General features: G+C 34.9%; 1 protein-coding gene across 1 annotated transcript in view; it reads right to left on the bottom strand.

Annotated features, from left to right (window-relative positions):
* The window catches only part of LOC103607716 (collagen alpha-5(IV) chain), a gene marked incomplete at its 5' end in the record, with an annotated part of 86,500 nt that overhangs the window by 54,889 nt on the left and 12,662 nt on the right, over positions 1 to 18,949 (bottom strand). The window contains 6 exons of the mRNA XM_008592188.1: positions 414 to 503; positions 2,144 to 2,242; positions 3,669 to 3,818; positions 4,298 to 4,387; positions 5,289 to 5,456; positions 13,322 to 13,435. Coding sequence (XP_008590410.1) covers positions 414 to 503; positions 2,144 to 2,242; positions 3,669 to 3,818; positions 4,298 to 4,387; positions 5,289 to 5,456; positions 13,322 to 13,435 — 711 coding nt within the window. The remainder of the gene's footprint in view (positions 1 to 413; positions 504 to 2,143; positions 2,243 to 3,668; positions 3,819 to 4,297; positions 4,388 to 5,288; positions 5,457 to 13,321; positions 13,436 to 18,949) is intronic.

The following is an 18,949-nucleotide window of genomic DNA, read 5'->3' as shown; positions in this document are numbered from 1 at the left end:
TACATAATATATAATATTTTACAAAATATTTTTATTCATGGCATAACTAAGGTGCAAAGGATCAAGCAAAAAGGCTTTTTAAAAAAACACTGCAAACTCTGAGTTATATAATAATAAGCTTCACAACCAGGATTATATAAAAGCCTATTTTTAAAAAAAGTTTAAATGAAAGGGGTAAAATTGGAGAACGGAGGTGTTTGTAAATTCTAATGTCTATGGTTTCTAAATCTCAGCCCCTTAATTCCCACTTCAAATATTTGTGTAATGAGTGAGCTCTACCCACTGATAGCTCTACCCAACTTAGATATTGTCTCAGCCTGATTCTATCAACACTAGTTTCTTTTCTGATTAAAAAGATAGTGAGCCACCTTTCATTAATGGGACTAAATATATGGGAGATTTTCATCACTCACCTGGAAAACCCATATCACCTATGTTTCCTTTAAGTCCAGGAGGTCCAATAAGTCCTGGCTGACCAGGGAGACCAGGGTTACCCTTGGGACCTAGAAAAGTCAAGTTGGTAAATTTAAGACAAGTCAGCAATATTAAGGTTGCCTGGTTTCTTGGAATGGGTAGTAATTAAAACGTCAGCATGGGATTAAATGGATTAAATCTTAATATATGATTAAGGTCCACAGATATAACTCAGCATAAAACAGGCAAAGGTACCCAAGTAATTTCCGTAGGAACATATTTCAATAAAACCATGGTAATAGAGATTTCCTAAATGAAAAGTTTTTATTAGGACACCTTGCTTCTTGCACTAAAACAATTCCAATTACCTGAAGTTTTATTTGTTGGATTTATATAACTACCCTTACTGTATTTTCACAGATGAATCCAGTATAGTTAGTCTGTTTTTAAAAGATTCAAAAATGGCTTTCCCATGTAAAGACTGAGAAGAGGAAGAGGAAAGGTGGTACCTGTCATGATATAGCCTAAGAATATTAGGCCAGGGAGAGATAAGGGTTGATGGAGAGGTAGTGGGCAGTCACCCCAATGGATGTGGCTGCTCTGTTTGCACATTCTTCCTAGAATGTAGGTGCTTGAGTTCTGTGGTGTCATTTACACATTTTCCAAGGACCACAATATTGCCTTAAACATTTTTTTAAAATTCTTTCTTTCACACTGACCTCCAACTGAGAGAAGAGAATGCAGAATATGTGAGGGAGAGATGGGGAAGAAATTTTTCTTTCCAACTACACCAAGGCAATGTGGTGTGAAATCCAGAGCAAACACTGAGCTTAAGGGATCTTACAAGAATAGGAACCAATGGCTCTTTATTTCCTTAGGGGCCAAACTAAAAGAAAATGGCTTAAGAAGCAGTAAGAAAGAGTTTTATTAGGAATAAGAAAAGAAAAAGGGTGATTAATGATATAACAGACTACCAAAGGAGGTTATGAAATTTTCATCCCTAAAAATTGTTTAAAGTAGAATTGGCATGGGCCGGCCCAGTGGCGCACTGGAGAGTGTGCCACTTGGGAGTGTGGCAGCGCTCCCGCCGAGGGTTCAGATCCCATGTGGGGACCGGTTCCCGCTCACTGGCTGAGCGCGGTACGGGCGCAACACCGAGGGTTGTGATCCTGTTGCCGGTCCCCCAGTATGGGCGTGACACCGAGGGTTGCGATCCGTTACCGGTCAGTAAAAAAAAGACAAAAAGGAAAAAAAAAAAGTAGAATTGGCAGCCATTTGTTTTACGTAGTTTAATGGTTGACTTGTCTGAAGGCAAAAGACTGAAAAAGGTAAATTCTTCAGGCTCCTACTAGATAATTGTTTTATTGAAATATGTTGCAATATATGTAATAAAACACAGCACCCCCAGTGCCAGCCAGGTGCCAAAAACAAAAAACAAAACAAAACAAAAAAACAACAACAAAAGAACAGCACCTTACTTGGATCGTAACTTCTGATTCTGTATATACCCTGCTGCTACAAAATGCAGAAGCCAAATGAGCAAAGCAAAATATGCTACAAATCTTGTCTGTTGAAACTTGGGTCAAATGGCAACATTTTTGCCAAAGGTGAGCTCCAAGCATATTATCATGACATATCCAAAGCAACTTCAAATATGATAAATACATAATTATTTTTCCAGAGTTCAGGGTAAGCCATCCAATTGCTACAGGTTGTCTATCATACTCACCTGATGGTCCTGGTAATCCAGGTTGCCCACTGAGTCCAGGTTGTCCTGGTTCTCCAGGCAAACCCTGGTAGCCTTTTGGCCCTGGAACTCCAGGAATACCTTCCAAGGATGAGTAGAAGTGAAAAGTTAGGCTGATATCATTAATCAATTAAATGAATCTGGCAAAGCAAGCTACCCAAGTTTTGAACTGTAAGTGAAATAGAGAAACGGATGATATTCTGATATAGTATGAATCATTAGCACCAAACTCATACTAAAATCTCCCACTTCTTTTTTACCTACACCAACAAATTCAGAGCCCTCAGTATTAAGTCACTTTCCCTTATGTGCTTCAGTTCTTTATGCTGTGAAATGAAGAAATTGGGACAGATCATCCCTAGGCTATCTTTCAGATTCTATGACTATTTTATAACCCTATAGTAACCCTATAATATATTTATAACCTTATAGTAGAGGTCAAGTATAATTTACCGCCCCTATTGTACAGAAAGCATAATTAAAAGAGAAAGAAGCCTTGAAAGGTGTGTTCCAAGAAAGACATTTCATTTCAGCAATGATAAAAAATTAGAAGGCCCTGCCTGTTTCATGGCTACACAAAAAGCTGCAACACATTACATTTTTTTGAGGAAAAATGCCACCAAGTCCTGCTCATAGGGAAACTTATAACCTCTATGAATACATACACACCCACGTGTACACTTGGATTGAAAATATTAATGGCGAGAACACAAAAACAGTCACAAATTTTACTATAAGCTGCAAATAAACATATCTAGTTATAAAGTTCCATATTGTCTGAAAGGCTATTCTATATAGATTGGGTTGTGTTTATATATTGATTTATGCTTATCCATGTTTTATGAGGTTTTGTTATGAACATGTTATACATCTATAAAAAGAAAAAATAATTTTTTAAATTTACAAAACCCACATTCTACTTCACACTTTATTTGCTTCTAATAAAATAATTATAATAACACAGTTGTTCCCTAGACCTACTTTCAATGACTTCCCCCAAGGCTGAGCCTGGCTGTTCATAGTCCAATACTTGTTTATTCTGCCAAGGTAAAGTAACAATGAATTGTACTTAAAAGCCAAGTGTGATATAGATATCAAAACACTGTAGTATAACAATGCACCATTCATCCCTAACTGGCTTCAAGGAAAAAAAATGAAAAGGACCAGCAAGTTTTCTAAACACTAAAATCTGTTTTCCAAGTGATTGTGGCCATATATCCTTTTCTCTCTACCACATCCTGTACTACTTTCTGGAAGGCTTGAAGGTGACTGCCTAAGTCTATTTTAAAACCTTCACTCGTGATAGGTAAACTACAAAGAAAATAAACAAAAGTTGATGAGTGTAACAGTACGACTCAAGTGAAAATTAATATTCATCACCAAAATTTGATGCATCTAAGTGCCTTTTGTTGGTGAATTCTGTATTACAAGTTACTTTTCATGCTATTGATAAATTAAACTTCACATACGCCAGAAAAAGTATTCATTCATAAATGCTTTCACTCACCTGGTAAGCCAGGTTCCCCCTTTTCTCCTTTAGAGGCCAGCAGATCTGGATCTATTGGTCCAGGAGGGCCTGGAAGGCCAGGCTCTCCTTTATCACCTTTGTCTCCTGCAGGGCCAGGAAGTCCTGGCTGACCCTGCATGCCATCATCACCTAAAATCAACATATGTGGGGAAGACACAATAGATCACTTTTATCCATCCAGGATTAATGCATATAAAGATTATTCATATGTTTCACAGTTGGTAGGCTGCTGGCCACCCAAAACATTTATGCATCTAAGTTATCGTCTGTGAATCACTTGAGCGAATACAATTTTACATTCAAATGACAATTTCTCTTTCTTCTCAAATTCCTTGACAATGATAGAGACTAACTATAAGAAAAAATTCAAAGTTTAGTCCTTACATTTTGTTATTTTGAGCCAAGCATTTACCATGTTTCATGGTATCTAAACTAAGCATGCCACCAAATTGAAAACAAGACCTATTTAAGTGCCATATCACATAGAAACAAAACACAACTAAGCATTGCTTATTTTAAAGCAGTGAAATAAAGATATGCTGTATTGACATAAATCAATGTTTAATTTTCTCTCTCACACACATTTGCCAACAAACTCTGCATATTACCTTTAAGACCAGGAACTCCACTTCTGCCAGGAATTCCCAATGGTCCTGGTGGGCCTGGAGGTCCCATCATACCCATTTCACCCTTGGCACCTTTGAAAAATATCAATAAGTAACCTTTGCCTGTCTTTGACTTTGGATAGATGAAAAATAAGTTTTAAGATGTCAACTGGAAAACTACTGATGGTTAGAGGGAAGGCACTCTTAAGTTTTACCCCTTTTCACCTGCTGTAACCTTAGTGCCCACTATTACTAATACCCATGAATAAAGAGACTCACTGTAGTAGCTAATCTCCAGAAATGGCCCCCCAATGAACCATATTTCTCAGTATACACACCTTTGTGTAGCCTCCTCTCCTGTAATCTGAGCTAACTCTGTGCCTTACCCTTGACTAAGTGACACTGTTAGACTCCCAAGGCTAGATCATAAGAAGTCTTGCAGCTTCTATTCAGGGCTCCTGGAACACTTGCTTTTGACTTTTGGGATTCTTACTCTTGGAAGCCAGCTGCCATGGAAGGAGAGAAACTACCCTGATATAACCATAATGTGAAGACCCTAAGCCATGTGAAGAGGCACCATGGACAATGAGATGCCATGTGAGCCAAGGAACACCCAGGTGTCAGAGAAGTGCCATCTTGGAAGTGGATCCTTCAGCCCCTACCACTCCAGTTGGGGCCATATGGGTTAGAGATAAATGACTCAGTCAAGCCATCCCTTAAATTCTGATCCATAGAATACTGACCAAAATAAAAAGGTTGATTTAAACCATTAAGTTTTGGTGGTGTTTATTACATAGGAATCTATAACTGGAAGTCTCACAGAGAAAAAGTGCAGTGCAAATAGCAAAGTGAGTTTCCTGCAATCAAAGAAATTTAACATTCTTCCTTAAGGAATAGTGTCAGTCCAGAAAAGTGTAACATGAGTATAATCTACCAGAGCATATTAGCTTTAATTTCCTGAATCCAAAATCAGAGAAAACTTTAAACAAATTACCTGGAAATCCAGAGGCACCTGCTTTTCCCGGAAGCCCTGGTGATCCTTGAGGTCCCATAGGACCAGGTGATCCAGGGATCCCTGGATTGCCTCTCTCACCAGGGGGTCCTGGAACATCAAACCCAGGAGGTCCTGGATCCCCCTTCTCTCCTGGTACTCCATGTAAGCCTAGTTAATACAACACCAGTAATAACAAGTATTGAAACAGTTTAAAAATACGTAACTTGTTATTTTCTAGTAAACAAGTGATAGAATCCTGTGCATAATAAACCTAACAGTGAATTAGAGATACTTTTGGCATTATGCATTTAAAATGAGTGAAAACTCAAGCTTTAGGATTTTCAACATATTTTTGTACAACAGTGATTCTCAAATTATTTCTGGTGAAAGACCGATCTTTTCTTTTTGTAATTTTTTCTTTTTTTCTTTTATCAATGTACAATGTAGTTGATTTTCGTGTCCCTTCACTGATTCCTCCCTCTCCCCCCTCCCACCCATCAACATCATATCTGTTCACTTGTCTTAACAAGTTCAAGGAATTGTGATTGTTGTGTCTTCTTCCCTGCCCCCGCCATTTCTTTGTGTATTTATTTATTCTTAGCTCCCACAAATAAGTGAGAACATGTGGTATTTCTCTTTCTGCACCTGACTTATTTCATTTAACATAATTTTTTCAAAGTCCATGCATGTTGCTGTGAATGGTCGTATTTCATTCTTTTTTATAACAGAGTACAATTCTATTGTGTAGATATACCACATTTTCTGTATCCACTCATCTGATGATGGACATTTGGGCTGGTTTCAACTCTTGGCTACTGTAAATAGTAATGCAGTAAACATTGGAGTACAGCTATCCCTTCAACATGATGATTTCCATTCCTCTGGGTATATTTCCAGCAGTGGAACAGCTGGGTCATATGGTAGATCTATCTGCAATTGTTTGAGGAATCTCCAAACCATTTTCCATAAAGGCTGCACTATTTTGCAGTCCCACCAACAGTGTAGGAGGGTTCTTTTTTCTCTGCAACTTCACCAGCAAATTATACACCATGATCAAGTGGGAATCATCCCAGGGATACAAGGTTGGTTCAACATATGCAAATCAATAAATGTGATACACCACATCAATAAAATCAAAGACAAAGACCATATGATCATTTCTACAGATGCTAAAAAAGCATTTGACAAAATTCAACATTCGTGCATGATAAAGACTTTCTAGAAGGTAGGTATAGATAGAAAGTATCTCAACATAATTAAATGGTCGACTGCCCACTGTCACCACTACTATTCACATAGTGTTGGAAATACTAGCCAGAGCAATCAGAGAAGAGAAGGAAATAAAGGGCATCCAGATTGGAAAAGATGAAGTCAAACTGTCCCTGTTTGCAGATGATGTGATCCTATATATCGAAGACTCTACAAAAAAACTCTTAGAGTTGATAAATGATTTCAGCAAAGTTGCAGGGTACAAAATCAACACACAAAAATCAGCAGCATTTCTATACTCCAACAGTGAACATGCAGAAAAAGAAATCAAGAAAGCTAGCTCATTTACAATAGCCACCAAAAAAATAAAATCCTTAAGAATAAAGTTAACCAAGGATGTGACAAATGTCTACAATGAGAACTACAAACCACTGTTGAGAGAAATTAAAGAGGACACAAGAAGATGGAAAGATATCCTATGCTCTTGGATCAGAAGAATTAACATTGTGAAATGTCCGTACTACTCAAAGTGATCTACAAATTCAATGCAATACCCATAAAAATTCCAATGACATTTCTCTGAAATGGGAAAAAAAAACTATCCTAACATTAATACGGAATAACAAAAGACTATGAATAGCCAAAGCAATTCTGGGCAAAACAAATAAAGCTGGAGGCATAAGACTACCTGACTTTAAACTATACTACAAAGCTATAGTAACCAGAACAGAACAGTACTGGCATAAAAACAGACACATGGATCAATGGAATAGAATAGAGAATCCAGAAATCAACCCATACACCTACAGCCATCTGATCTTTGAGAAAGGTAACAAGTCCACACACCAGGGAAGAGACTGCCTCTTCAGCAAATGGTGCTGGGAAAACTGGATATCCATATGCAAGACAATGAAACTAGATCTATACCTCTCACCATATATCAATATCAACTCGAAATGGATTAAAGAATTAAATGTACACCCTGAAACAATAAAACTCCTTAAAGAAAACATAGGGGAAACACTCCAGGAAGTAGGATTGGGTACAGACTTCATGAATATGACCCCAAAAGTACAGGAACCAAAGGAAAAATAAACAAATGGGTTTATAACAAACTAACAAGCTTCTGCACAGCAAAAGAAACAATTAACAGAGTGAAAAGACAACCAACAGAGTGGGAGAAAATATTTGCAAAATATACATCTGACAAAGGATTAATATCCAGACTATACAAGGAACACAAACAGTTTAATGGCAAAAAAACAAGTAACTGAACTGAAAAATGGGCAAAGGAGCTAAATAGGCATTTCTCAAAGGAAGATATACAAATGGCCAACAGACATATGAAAAAATGCGCAACATCACTCAGCATTCGGGAAATGCAAATCAAAACTACACTGAGTTAACATCTCACTCCAGTTAGGATGGCTAATATCCAAAAGACTAAGACCAATCTTTTCTTAATTCCTAGCTCATCATGTTATAAAATACAATATGGTTAGAGAGCAGCCTTATAATACCAAGGTCACAGATTTGGATTCCCATACCGGCCAGCTGCCAAAAAACAAACGAACAGAACTTTAACACAATTGCTGGTTCATGTGGGCTGCCTGGTTAGCTCAGTTGGTACAGTGTGATGTTGCAACACCAAGGTCAAGGTTTCGGATCCCCATACCAGCCAGCCACCAAAAAAACAAACAATAAAAATTACTAAAAATATGAAATAAAAACCACAAAACATACAAAATAAAAGCATACATTTTTAGTTGTTATATTCAAAAAATACAATTGCAATATCAAATTGCTATAAAAGTTTCTAAATGTTTATTCTCAAACTTTGTACTAATTCCATTGTAGACTGATAACAGTTTGTGTTTTGCCATTGGTCCATTAGCCACACTTGGATTTACATTATTGTAACATACTATGAATTATTACTACACATTTCTATGATGCCTAAAAATGATTAATTACTGAATATGTCAGTACCTTGGATTGAATGTCCCCCCAAAACTTAATCCCCACTGTAATATTGAGGGTGGGAAATCCTATTATGGTAATTGAAGGTTGGGGCCTTGAAGAGATGATTATTGTGAGGACCCTGCCACAGTGAAAGGTTTAACAGTGGTTGTGGGCGTGGTTCTGAGGGCTTTAAAAAGAGAGTGAATGAGGAGCTATCTCTGTCTCTTGCTCTGCCACTTTCCGCCATGCGAGACCCCTGCGTTGCTATAAAGTCACCACCAAAGAAGACCTTCACCAGATGTGTTTCCTGGACTTTGGACTTCTCAACCTTGAAAACTGTAAGCAATATATTTTGTTTACTTACAAATAACCCAGTTCCAGGTATTTTGTTATAAGCAATAGAAACGGATTAATACAGTCAGTTATATGGATACTTTTGATTTTATTTTTGCCTTCTTTTACATGTAGTTTTAATAATACATTACTGTTATTTTTTGTTATTATGTTTTGTTTCTCAGTATTCCAACCAGGATTTTACAAAAAGAAAATATTACACTGCAAAAATACTTAACCTTACCAAGTTTCTATAAGACTGAACCACTCCAAGAAACAAGGTGGTTAAAAAATAATGTGTTTGTGGGAAAACAATTACACTAAATGTATCGTGCAAGTTCCCACTCTAATACCTATCAGCTGTGCGACTTAAGTGAGTCACATAACATCATGGGTCCTCATCTGCTAAATGAAGATAATGCTATAACTGACTAGAATCTGGGGGCTGAGTCATATAATCATCCCAAGTATTCCCTCAACAATAGGATCATATTTTATTGTTGAAGGTTCATAGGTGATTATTTTTATAAGAGCAACATGCGAGATCTATTTGATGTCATATTCTAGCATGCCCTTAAACTTAGAAAATTTACTTTGAAGATTAGAGAATTCACCTTAGTTGGCACAGTGTTGATAATTGTAATGCTGCCATTTCATGTAAAATAGTATAAAAAGGGGAGAGAGATTTTATATTATTATATTTGAAACAATGATGATACCTAATAATAAGAACTATTATAGCTCTATATAGATCACTACCTATTGTCATATTATAGTCCAAGTAGATTTTTAACAACTGAGTTTTCAACATAAGCAATTTGTCTTTTGAAATATGTTCCAAGACAGCAGTTCTATAAAATAATGAAAAGAAACCAGAGACTTACATCTGGAGAAATTTTGTTTGGTTTTCATATTTGAAGCTTTAATTTAAGATACAGCTTTTGAAAAAGAGCTACAGTACCTGGAGGACCTGAAGTTCAAAAAGCAGGAAATTATAGTTCATCAGGAAGTTGAGCCACCCAAGCAGAAGTAAGTTCCAAAGAGATTTATTAGGTGAGAAAACAAAACTAAGCATGTAAAGATTAGAACTAAAAACTCTACAAATAGAAGTTATTAGACATTAATTCAGTACAATCATATATTAGGAATGAGTAAAGAATCTTATAGGCATTTGCTCAGATGTTCATATGGCATATTCTATAAATAAAAAGTATTTGACAATAAAGATGCAATAGAATATTTACATCACAAAAGAAATATTTTTGATGAAGGCCAGCTTTATACTCTTGTTTATCTCTGATCTTTATATTACTTTAAATAATCACTTTGGAATTTAAGCCCCTAAAGTTTAGTTATAATTTATAAATTAATTTTATTTTATACTATAACAGGTTAGGTACAGAGAAAACAATAATTATTAGTGGATGACTATGAGTAAACACCTTACATGTACTAGGCAAGTATTTCTTTCTTCATTGTTATTTTTATTAGTAGTAACCTACATTATGCTGTACTTTTCACAGCATAGATCTTTTCCATGAATACCGCCAGAAATAGGCATCCTGGTAAGATCTAGGATGAAGAAAGTCAATATAAATTCAAAAGTTCTGCTGAATCTCCTTATACAATAACAGGAATTTTACATATATAACTACAGAGACTACATAGGGATATATAAATGCTCTAAATTTATTGGTATCCAAATGGAACCCGTTAGTTGAAAAAAAGCAAAACTTCAAAAATATGTATGATCGGTGAGAACTTTATGCGCACACGCACACACACACACACACACACACACACACACACACACACACACACAGCCTCGTCCCCCACAAAGTTAGAAAACTCTAATGTATTTTCTTTCATCTATGAAAATGACTTAAATAAATCTTGGGATTTTGTTGGTTTTTGTTTGTTTTGGTTCACATTGGTGGTGATATACATTTTTTTTTTCTTTTTAGCTGATTCAGCCACACACTCTTTCCTGAGACTGGGCAAGCATTCCAATACATTTGGCTCAGATTAGGGTATGATCTGTGGACATAGAATAGAGTATATTTAACTGATCTCTTAAAAGTTTCACTAAAGCAGTAATCGACTACCTAATCATCAAACCAAATAACAAGAATCAACTACATCCATTTCTGCTTAAGTTAGTAGGTCTTGAGATGAAAAGAATTTTGCTTCTTGTCCCTCAGCAATTTTTTTCCCCTGCTGTCAAATTGGAAATTAATATTCAACAGGACCTTAATTTCTAACATGTGTTAAGCTGTATAGCCCAACTTGTAAAAGAGAATGGCAAATAGTAAAAGCCTAATTAAATAGTAGTAGAAAACGAGTCAAAAGAAAAGCCTGAAAAGCATAATGTGAACATTTTACACTGAAAAAGATGACAATACAGAATATTTTGCATTAGGTTTTCTATTGTAAAATGAAACACAAGTATATTAAATAAGCTTCTTATAAAAACTAACATTGATAGAATTTCAGCCATGTAGTAAAAGTCAGGTTTATTAAGATATTAGTAATAGTCTTGCTGATCACTCTATTATTGAGATGTATAAACAGGAATTATGATAGTTTTGAAATAGGCTAAGACAATTTTCTATTTTGGTGAGGTAAATAAAATTTACTTAAAAAGTGAGTATGGGTTGGCCAGTTAGCTCATTTGCGAGAGCATGGTGCTGGTGAGGTCAAGGGTTCAGATCCCCTTACCGGCCAGCCGCCAAACAAACGAACAAACAAAAAAGTGGGTATATGTAGCTAGTATTAAACATGAAATGTGGTCCATCCCATAGTAAAAAAAAAAAAGCATTGTGACTTGAGGACATTTCTATATAAGAGTTTATTCAATACTTTTTCATATTAGTTGCTGTTAACTTCATTTGTTTGTTGAAACATATTAGTTAAGATCTTAAATTCTATGGTAAAGTATATATTTACAAAAGAAAGAGATGCAGTTGAATTCAGTACCATTACTTTTCTCCCTGTCCATCCTATTTAGACTTTAAAAATCAATATATCTACGACGGTACTTCAATAAGTTCGTGGAAAACTAGAACTAAAAGATAATGCAAGTATTTCCATGAACTTGTAGAAATACCCTTGTTATATGAGAGAGAAAGAGAGAGAACATTAGATACATAATATATTGCAGAGTATTGGCTAAATTTTAAAAAGCATGAAAATACAAATATAAACATATTTGCATTTTGTTTAGAGTGGTATTAACAATGATCTCTTTTTTATTTTCACTAAGTTGTGACTTAAGAATTCAAAATGTTTCCAAAACCTCATATACTTTTTGGAACCAAAAGAAATGACAAATACAACAAAAGTGATAAATTCATTTTATCCGTCTTTGTGAAATGGTGGGTGAAGCCTATGATGGCCAAAACTAAAAATAAATAGTTTTTTCTCAAGATCCCTCTCATAGAAGCATAGGCTAGTTGGGCAGAATGGTTTCTTTCATGAGTGATGAAGCAGCTATTTTGTAACAACGTGGTTCAAAGTAACACTCTAAGTTTTCTTATATTTAAATCAGTAGTGACATGTCAGGGGACATTAAAAAAAGGTATAATGTGTTATGAAATCAATTTTTTAAAACAGGAATTTTATTTATTTATTTAAAATAAACAGAAGTAACCATTATGTTACAGGCTTTTTTATGCTGCTAAACAGTGTTTCTAGATTCTTAGCATAATAACTAAAAAAATACCTATTGCCATTTAAGGTCAGAAAACACATTTCCATTGCTTCAAAGTAATGTATGCAAATCTGAAGTGTGTGTTTAAACCTTCTGATGTCTTCTTGTGAATTAAGGAACAATAAAATTCTCTATATTTGTTTTAATTTTATGAATGATTACAGTACTCTGCATTAACATAATACCGGCCCCAGGCAGCCCTTACTGTTCCTGCCTAGATTAAGATAATAAGAATTCACATCATCAGACAGCTGAGAATCTACAAACTCGATATGCTCTCACACAGATGAAGACAAATCATATGATTCTCTGTCTATGGGGGCAAATCTATTAGGTTACATGTTGATAAAACCTTTTTGACTGTCCAATAAAAAATGTTTAGAGTGCTAATGAGTTGCAAAGTGATTGCTGGTTTGGGGACAAAAAAGGAAAAAAATCAACTCATTTAATTTTTTTTTAAAAGAAAAGGAAATGAGAATGCCTAAAGTACATTTTTATAGAACATTTTTGTCAAAGCCTAACTCTAGTTCTTATGTTAAGAGGTTTCAAGACAAAGCCCTATTAATCTTGTACAGCTACTCAGGTCTGAAATGATCAGCACTAAAAGTTTTTAAGTCTATGCTTTCAGGACTGTGTCTAGGTCAGTGATTATATGTCAACGGCAACACACTGCAATTGTTAAATTGCACTATTGGAAATAGATCAATTTTAGATGAACAGGGAGGGGAAATATCAGGGATTAAAGTAGCTCTTATGCTGTAACCAGTACTTTTTCACTTTTACAAAAATTATTCACACAGCACATTTACTCCAATCTTACCAGGTTGGCCTATTGGCCCAGGAATGCCTGGTGGTCCCGGTGGTCCCTGAACACCTATTCCTGGCAGCCCAGGAGGTCCTATTGGCCCAGGTTGTCCATTTGGTCCAACATCACCTTTAAGAAATAAATATAGTTTACATATTAAAAACAACAGCTGAGTCATTAGTCCTTAGGAACAACAATACCCATGTAAAAAGGCACATCATATTAAGCAGGGAACTTGAATAACTGGCCTTTCACTCAGCAAAAAAAAGTACACATAAGTAAGTACCCAGAACAGAGAACAGGGAATCTTCCAGTCTGATAATTTAACATATGCTGGGCACTCAACTTCAGTACTAAATCAACCTCACAAAAGAGTACAAAAGATTACAAACCACATATTCCTTCTACTCGTAATTCATCTTGGGCAATTATTTATAAATTTAAATATATTTTTAAGTTACCTGTATTTTAAGGTAAACTTCAACATCTTTTTTACTAACTCAAGGTCGTGGCCTATAAACATGTTCAAGCCTCTCCCATCATCAGTGAAACATCTCTTTGACACAGAAATTTCACTGTCTTCCTCTCTATCTTCTGTTCGTCCCTCTATTATGTCCACTTTAAAAAATTTTTACATGTACTAAAATTCACTCTTTTTAGTGCACATTTTAAGTTTTGAAAAATGCATACAGTCATATAACCACCACTAAAATGAAGATATAGGACAGTTTTATCAACCCAAAAAGGTACCTGTGCCTGATTGCAATCAACCCCTTCCAACATCCCAATTCCTGGCAACCCATGATCTATTTTATGTCTTATAGTTTTTCCTTTTCCAGAATGTCAAATAAAGAAAATCAAACAATATTTAGACTGTCGAGAATGTCTTCTTTCACTCTAATATAATGCTTTTGAGCTATCCATGCTGTGTGTATCTGCAGTTTGTTACTTTCTATTGCTGGTTAGTATTCTATTGCATGAATATGCTACATTTTATTAATCTTTCCATTTGAGGGACATTGGGCTCTTTTCAATTCTTGGTGAGTACGGATAAAACTGCTGTGAACACTGACCTACGGGTTTTTGTGTAAAGCTTCACATTTTTCTGGGGTAAATCCCTAGGAATGGGGTTGCTGTGTCATGTGGTAAGGCTGTGTTTAACTACATAAGAAATTGCCAAACTGTTTTTCAAAATGGCTATACCATTTTGCATTCTAACTAGTAATGTATGAGAGTTACAGTTACTCTGCATCATTGACAGCATTTGGTATTGTCAGTTTTCCTTCTTTTTAAAAAATAATTCTAATAGTTATGTAGTGATTTCTCATTGTGGTTTTACCTCACATTTCCCAGATGACTAATTACATTGAGCATGTGCTTATCAGCCATTTGGATACCTTTGGCAAAGTATCTATTGAAATCATTATCGTTTGTCTGTTTTTCCAAATGTATTTTTTTAATTTGGTTGTTTGTTTTCCTATTCTTGAATTTTAAGAGTTCTTTATATATTCTGGCTACAAGTCAGATATATGATATGAAAGTATATTTAATTTTTAAAAATGACTGAAGAGTTGAATACAGTTGAACATTAAAAGAAGTAATTTAAAAGGGTGGCATATTTACTAAAACACATAGCTAAAGGAAATGAAAATTATGCAAACTTCTTAAGACATATTTATATAATAAATGCATGACTTCTAAATATTCTTATAGGAAATCTCTATATATCAAATAAATGTATTCATGTACATAAAATTTTATATATAAAAAATAAAGTATATTAATTTTAATGAAATCCAATTTGTCAAATTTTAATCTTTTATGGATTGTTCTTTTGGTGTTCTATGTAACAAAAATCAAAAGATTTTCTTCTATGCTTTCATATAAAACAAGGGATGATGGGCTAAGTTTGGCTTATAGGCCTGTTTTTATAATGCCCATGAACTAAGAACAGTTTTTACATTTTTAGAGAGTTGTAAAATAAAATACAATATGTGAGAAAAACTATCTGATCCAGTTCTCTACAGAAAAAGTTTGCATACCTCTGTTGAAGTTTTATCATGTTAGGTTTTATGTTTAGGTCTATAATTCATTCTGACTTCAATTTTTGTACAAAGTATGAAGTATAGGTTGAGGTTCATTTGTTTTATTTGCTTGTTTGTATTTTTTATTTTTGCATATGAATGACCAAGTCCATTTGTTGACAAGACTTATTTTTGAATTGAAATTGCCTTTGCAACTAAGTCAAAAATCAAACATGTGGGTATACCTCTGATTCCCTATTATGTTCCATTGATCGATATCTCTATTTCACATATACAACACTATCCTTTTTTTATATTGGTTATGAATATTAATGATACAAAGCTGATTGTCACCCCTCGTGCCCAGAGGTGAAGTCCAGATCTATACTGGCAGCATGCACCTTACCACAAATTGTGTTTGTACCTGACGTCCCCAACCCAATTATCCCCAACCTCTCCCCCTCCCCTTTTCCCCCCATACTGCTTTGTAGTCCAAGGAATGTTCTCGCCCTCTACAAGTCCAATGTACCACTGTGGACTTTCTTTCCTTCCTTCTTTCTCTCTTAGCTACCTCTTATGAGTGAGTACATGCAGTATTTATCCCTCTGTGCTTTGCTTATTTCACTCAAATAAGTTTCTCCAGGCTCATCTATGTTGTTGCAAATGGGAGTATTTCATTCTTTTTTATGACAGAGTAGTATTCCATGGTGTATATATACCACAGTTTCCTTATCCAATCATCCATCGATGCACATTTAGGTTGGTTCCATGCTCTTGGCTATTGTAAACAAAGCTGTGATGAACATGGGAGTGCAGGTATCCCTTTGACATGATGATTTCCATTCCTCTGGGTGGAAACCCAGAAGTGGGATTGCTTGATCATTTGGAAGATCTATCTGTAGTTGTTTGAGAAACCTCCATACTGTTTTCCATAGTGGTTGTACTAATTTACAGTCCCACCAACAGTGCCGTAATGTTCCCTTCTCTCCATACCCTCGCCAGCATTTGTTATTCACCATCTTTTTGATTATAGCCAGTCTAACTGGGGTGAGATGGTATCTCATTGCAGTTTTAATTTGCATTTCCCTGATGACTAGTGATGCTGAGCATTTTTCCATGTAGCTGCTGGCCATTTGTATGTCTTCCTTTGAAAAATGTCTATTCAGCTCCTTTGCCCATGTTTCACTTGGGTTATTTGATTTTTACTGTGTAATTGCTTGAATTCCTTGTATATTATGAATATTAATCCCTTGTTGGATGCATAGTTAGTGAAAATTTTCTCCCACTCTGTAGGTTGTCATTTCACTCCATTGATTGTTTCCTTTGCTGTGCAGAAGATTTTTAGTTTGATATAGTCCCATTTGTTTACTTTTTCTTTTGCTGCTTGTGCTTTTGGGCTCACGTTCATGAAGTCTGTGCCCAGACCTAATTCCTGAAGTGTTTCACCTATATTTACCCTTAGTAATTTTACAGTTTCAGGTCTTATATTTAACTCTTTAATCTGTTTTGAGTTGATTAAAGCAATCCTGAGCAAAAAAAATAAAGCCAGTGGCATAACACTACCTGACTTCAAATTATACTACAAAGCCATTGTAACCAAAGCAGCATGGTACTGTTATAGAAATAGACACTCAGACCAGTGGAGAATTCAGAACCCAGATATCACTCCTCAGGCTTACGGCCATCTGATATTGGACAATGGCAACTAAAATCTACATTGGGGAAACGACTTCCTCTTCAACAAGTTGTGCTGGCAAAATTGAATATCCATATGCAGAAGAATGAAACTAGATATGTACCTCTCACCATATATACCACACTTCGTTAATCACTATAGCTTTATATTTGAAATTAGGTAATATGAATCTTCCAACTTTGTACTTCTTTGTCAAAATTGTTTTGGCTATTCTAGGTTGTTTAATTTTCCATATAAATTTTAGAAAAAATAACTAGTGTTTCGTTTTCCTTGAGAATATGTTTAATCTATGGATCAATTTGGGGAGATGTGATGTCTTAACAATATTGAGTCTTCCAACACATTAACATAATATATAATTTCATTTATTTAGATCTTTGATTTCTGTTATCAGTGTTTTATAGTTTTCCACAAACAGATCCTGTGCATATTATGTTATAGCTATTCACGCCTAATTACTTCATGTTATTTGATGCTATTGTAAATAATACTGTTTTTGTTTTATTTTCATTTCTAGTTCTTCATTGCTAGTATATAGAAACACAACTTATTTCTGCATATTTGTCTGTATCCTATGATCCTACCAAATTCCCCTCTTAGTTCTAGAAGCTTTTTTGTAGATTAATTAGAATTTTCTAAGTAGAAAATCATGCCATCTATGAATAGAGACAGTTTTATGTCTTCCTTTTCAATCCGTATACCTTTTATTTCTTTTTCTTGTCTTACAACATTGACTAGACATCCAATATGACACTGCAAAAGGAATGCTGATAAAGGATATCTTTGTGTTGTTCTATAACTCTCAGGAAAAGCATTCAGCCTTTCACCACTAAGTACAATGAATCAAGTTTTTTGTAAATGTCCTTCATCATGCTAAGGAATTTCTTTTAATTCATAATTTTCTGAGAGTATTTTTTCAGGAATGAATGTTGAATTTTATCAAATAATTTTCAGCATTTACTGAGATGATAACACCGTTTTTTTTCTTTAAGCCCTTGATATGGAAAATTACACTGATTTGATTTTCAGTTGTCAATCCAGTTTGCATTCTCAGAATAAACCTTACATGGCTTTAGTGTATTATCTTTTTTATATGTGCTCGATTTGATTTTCCAATATTTTCTTTACGATTTTTATATCTATGCTCATGAGACACGTTGGTCTATAGCTTTCTTTTCCTATAATGTCTTTGCCTGGTTTTGATATCAAGATAATGCTGGCCTCATACAATGGTTGGGAAGTGACCCATCCACTTCTATTTTTGGAAAAAGATTGTTTGGGTTTGGTGCTATTGTTCTTAACATGTTTGTTAGAATTTACCAGTGATTCCATCTGGACTTGCAGGTTTCTTTGAAAATCATTTATAAAACATTTCAAACAAACTCATTTACAGATTTTTAAAAATAGAAATCTGGATTATCTATTTCTTCTTTGGTGAGCTTCAATGGTTTGCATCTTTCAAGAAATTGGTCCATTTCACCTAAGCTGTCAAATTTATGGGCATGCAGTTGTTCGTCATATTCCCTTGTTATTCTTTTAATGTCTATAATGGGCCTATATTCATACCCTATCCCTCATTTCTAATATGGGTAACATGTGTATCTTTTTTTTTCCTTGGTCTTCCTGGCTAGAGGTGTATCAATTTCACTGACCATTTCAAAGGAGCTCATTTAGTTTCGTAGAATTTTTCTATTGATTTCTGAATTGTAATTAAATTGATATTTGCTTTTATTGCTGTTATAGCCTACCTTCTGCTTGTGCGCTTTTTAATTTGCTTTTCTTTTCTAGTTTCTTTTTTTATTATGAATCACCATGAGATAAAAAGCTGTATCACACCTTGTGCCCATGATATGAGGGCCAGATTCATACTGGCAGCATACCCATTACCAGAAATTGCTTTTGTACCCACTGTCCCCAAACCAA

The sequence above is a fragment of the Galeopterus variegatus genome, unplaced genomic scaffold (assembly GCF_000696425.1).
Source record: "Galeopterus variegatus unplaced genomic scaffold, G_variegatus-3.0.2 Scaffold7647, whole genome shotgun sequence".
NCBI lineage: Eukaryota > Metazoa > Chordata > Mammalia > Dermoptera > Cynocephalidae > Galeopterus > Galeopterus variegatus.
Note: the sequence above shows the minus strand (reverse complement) of the source record. Positions and strands in the feature narration are given on the sequence as shown.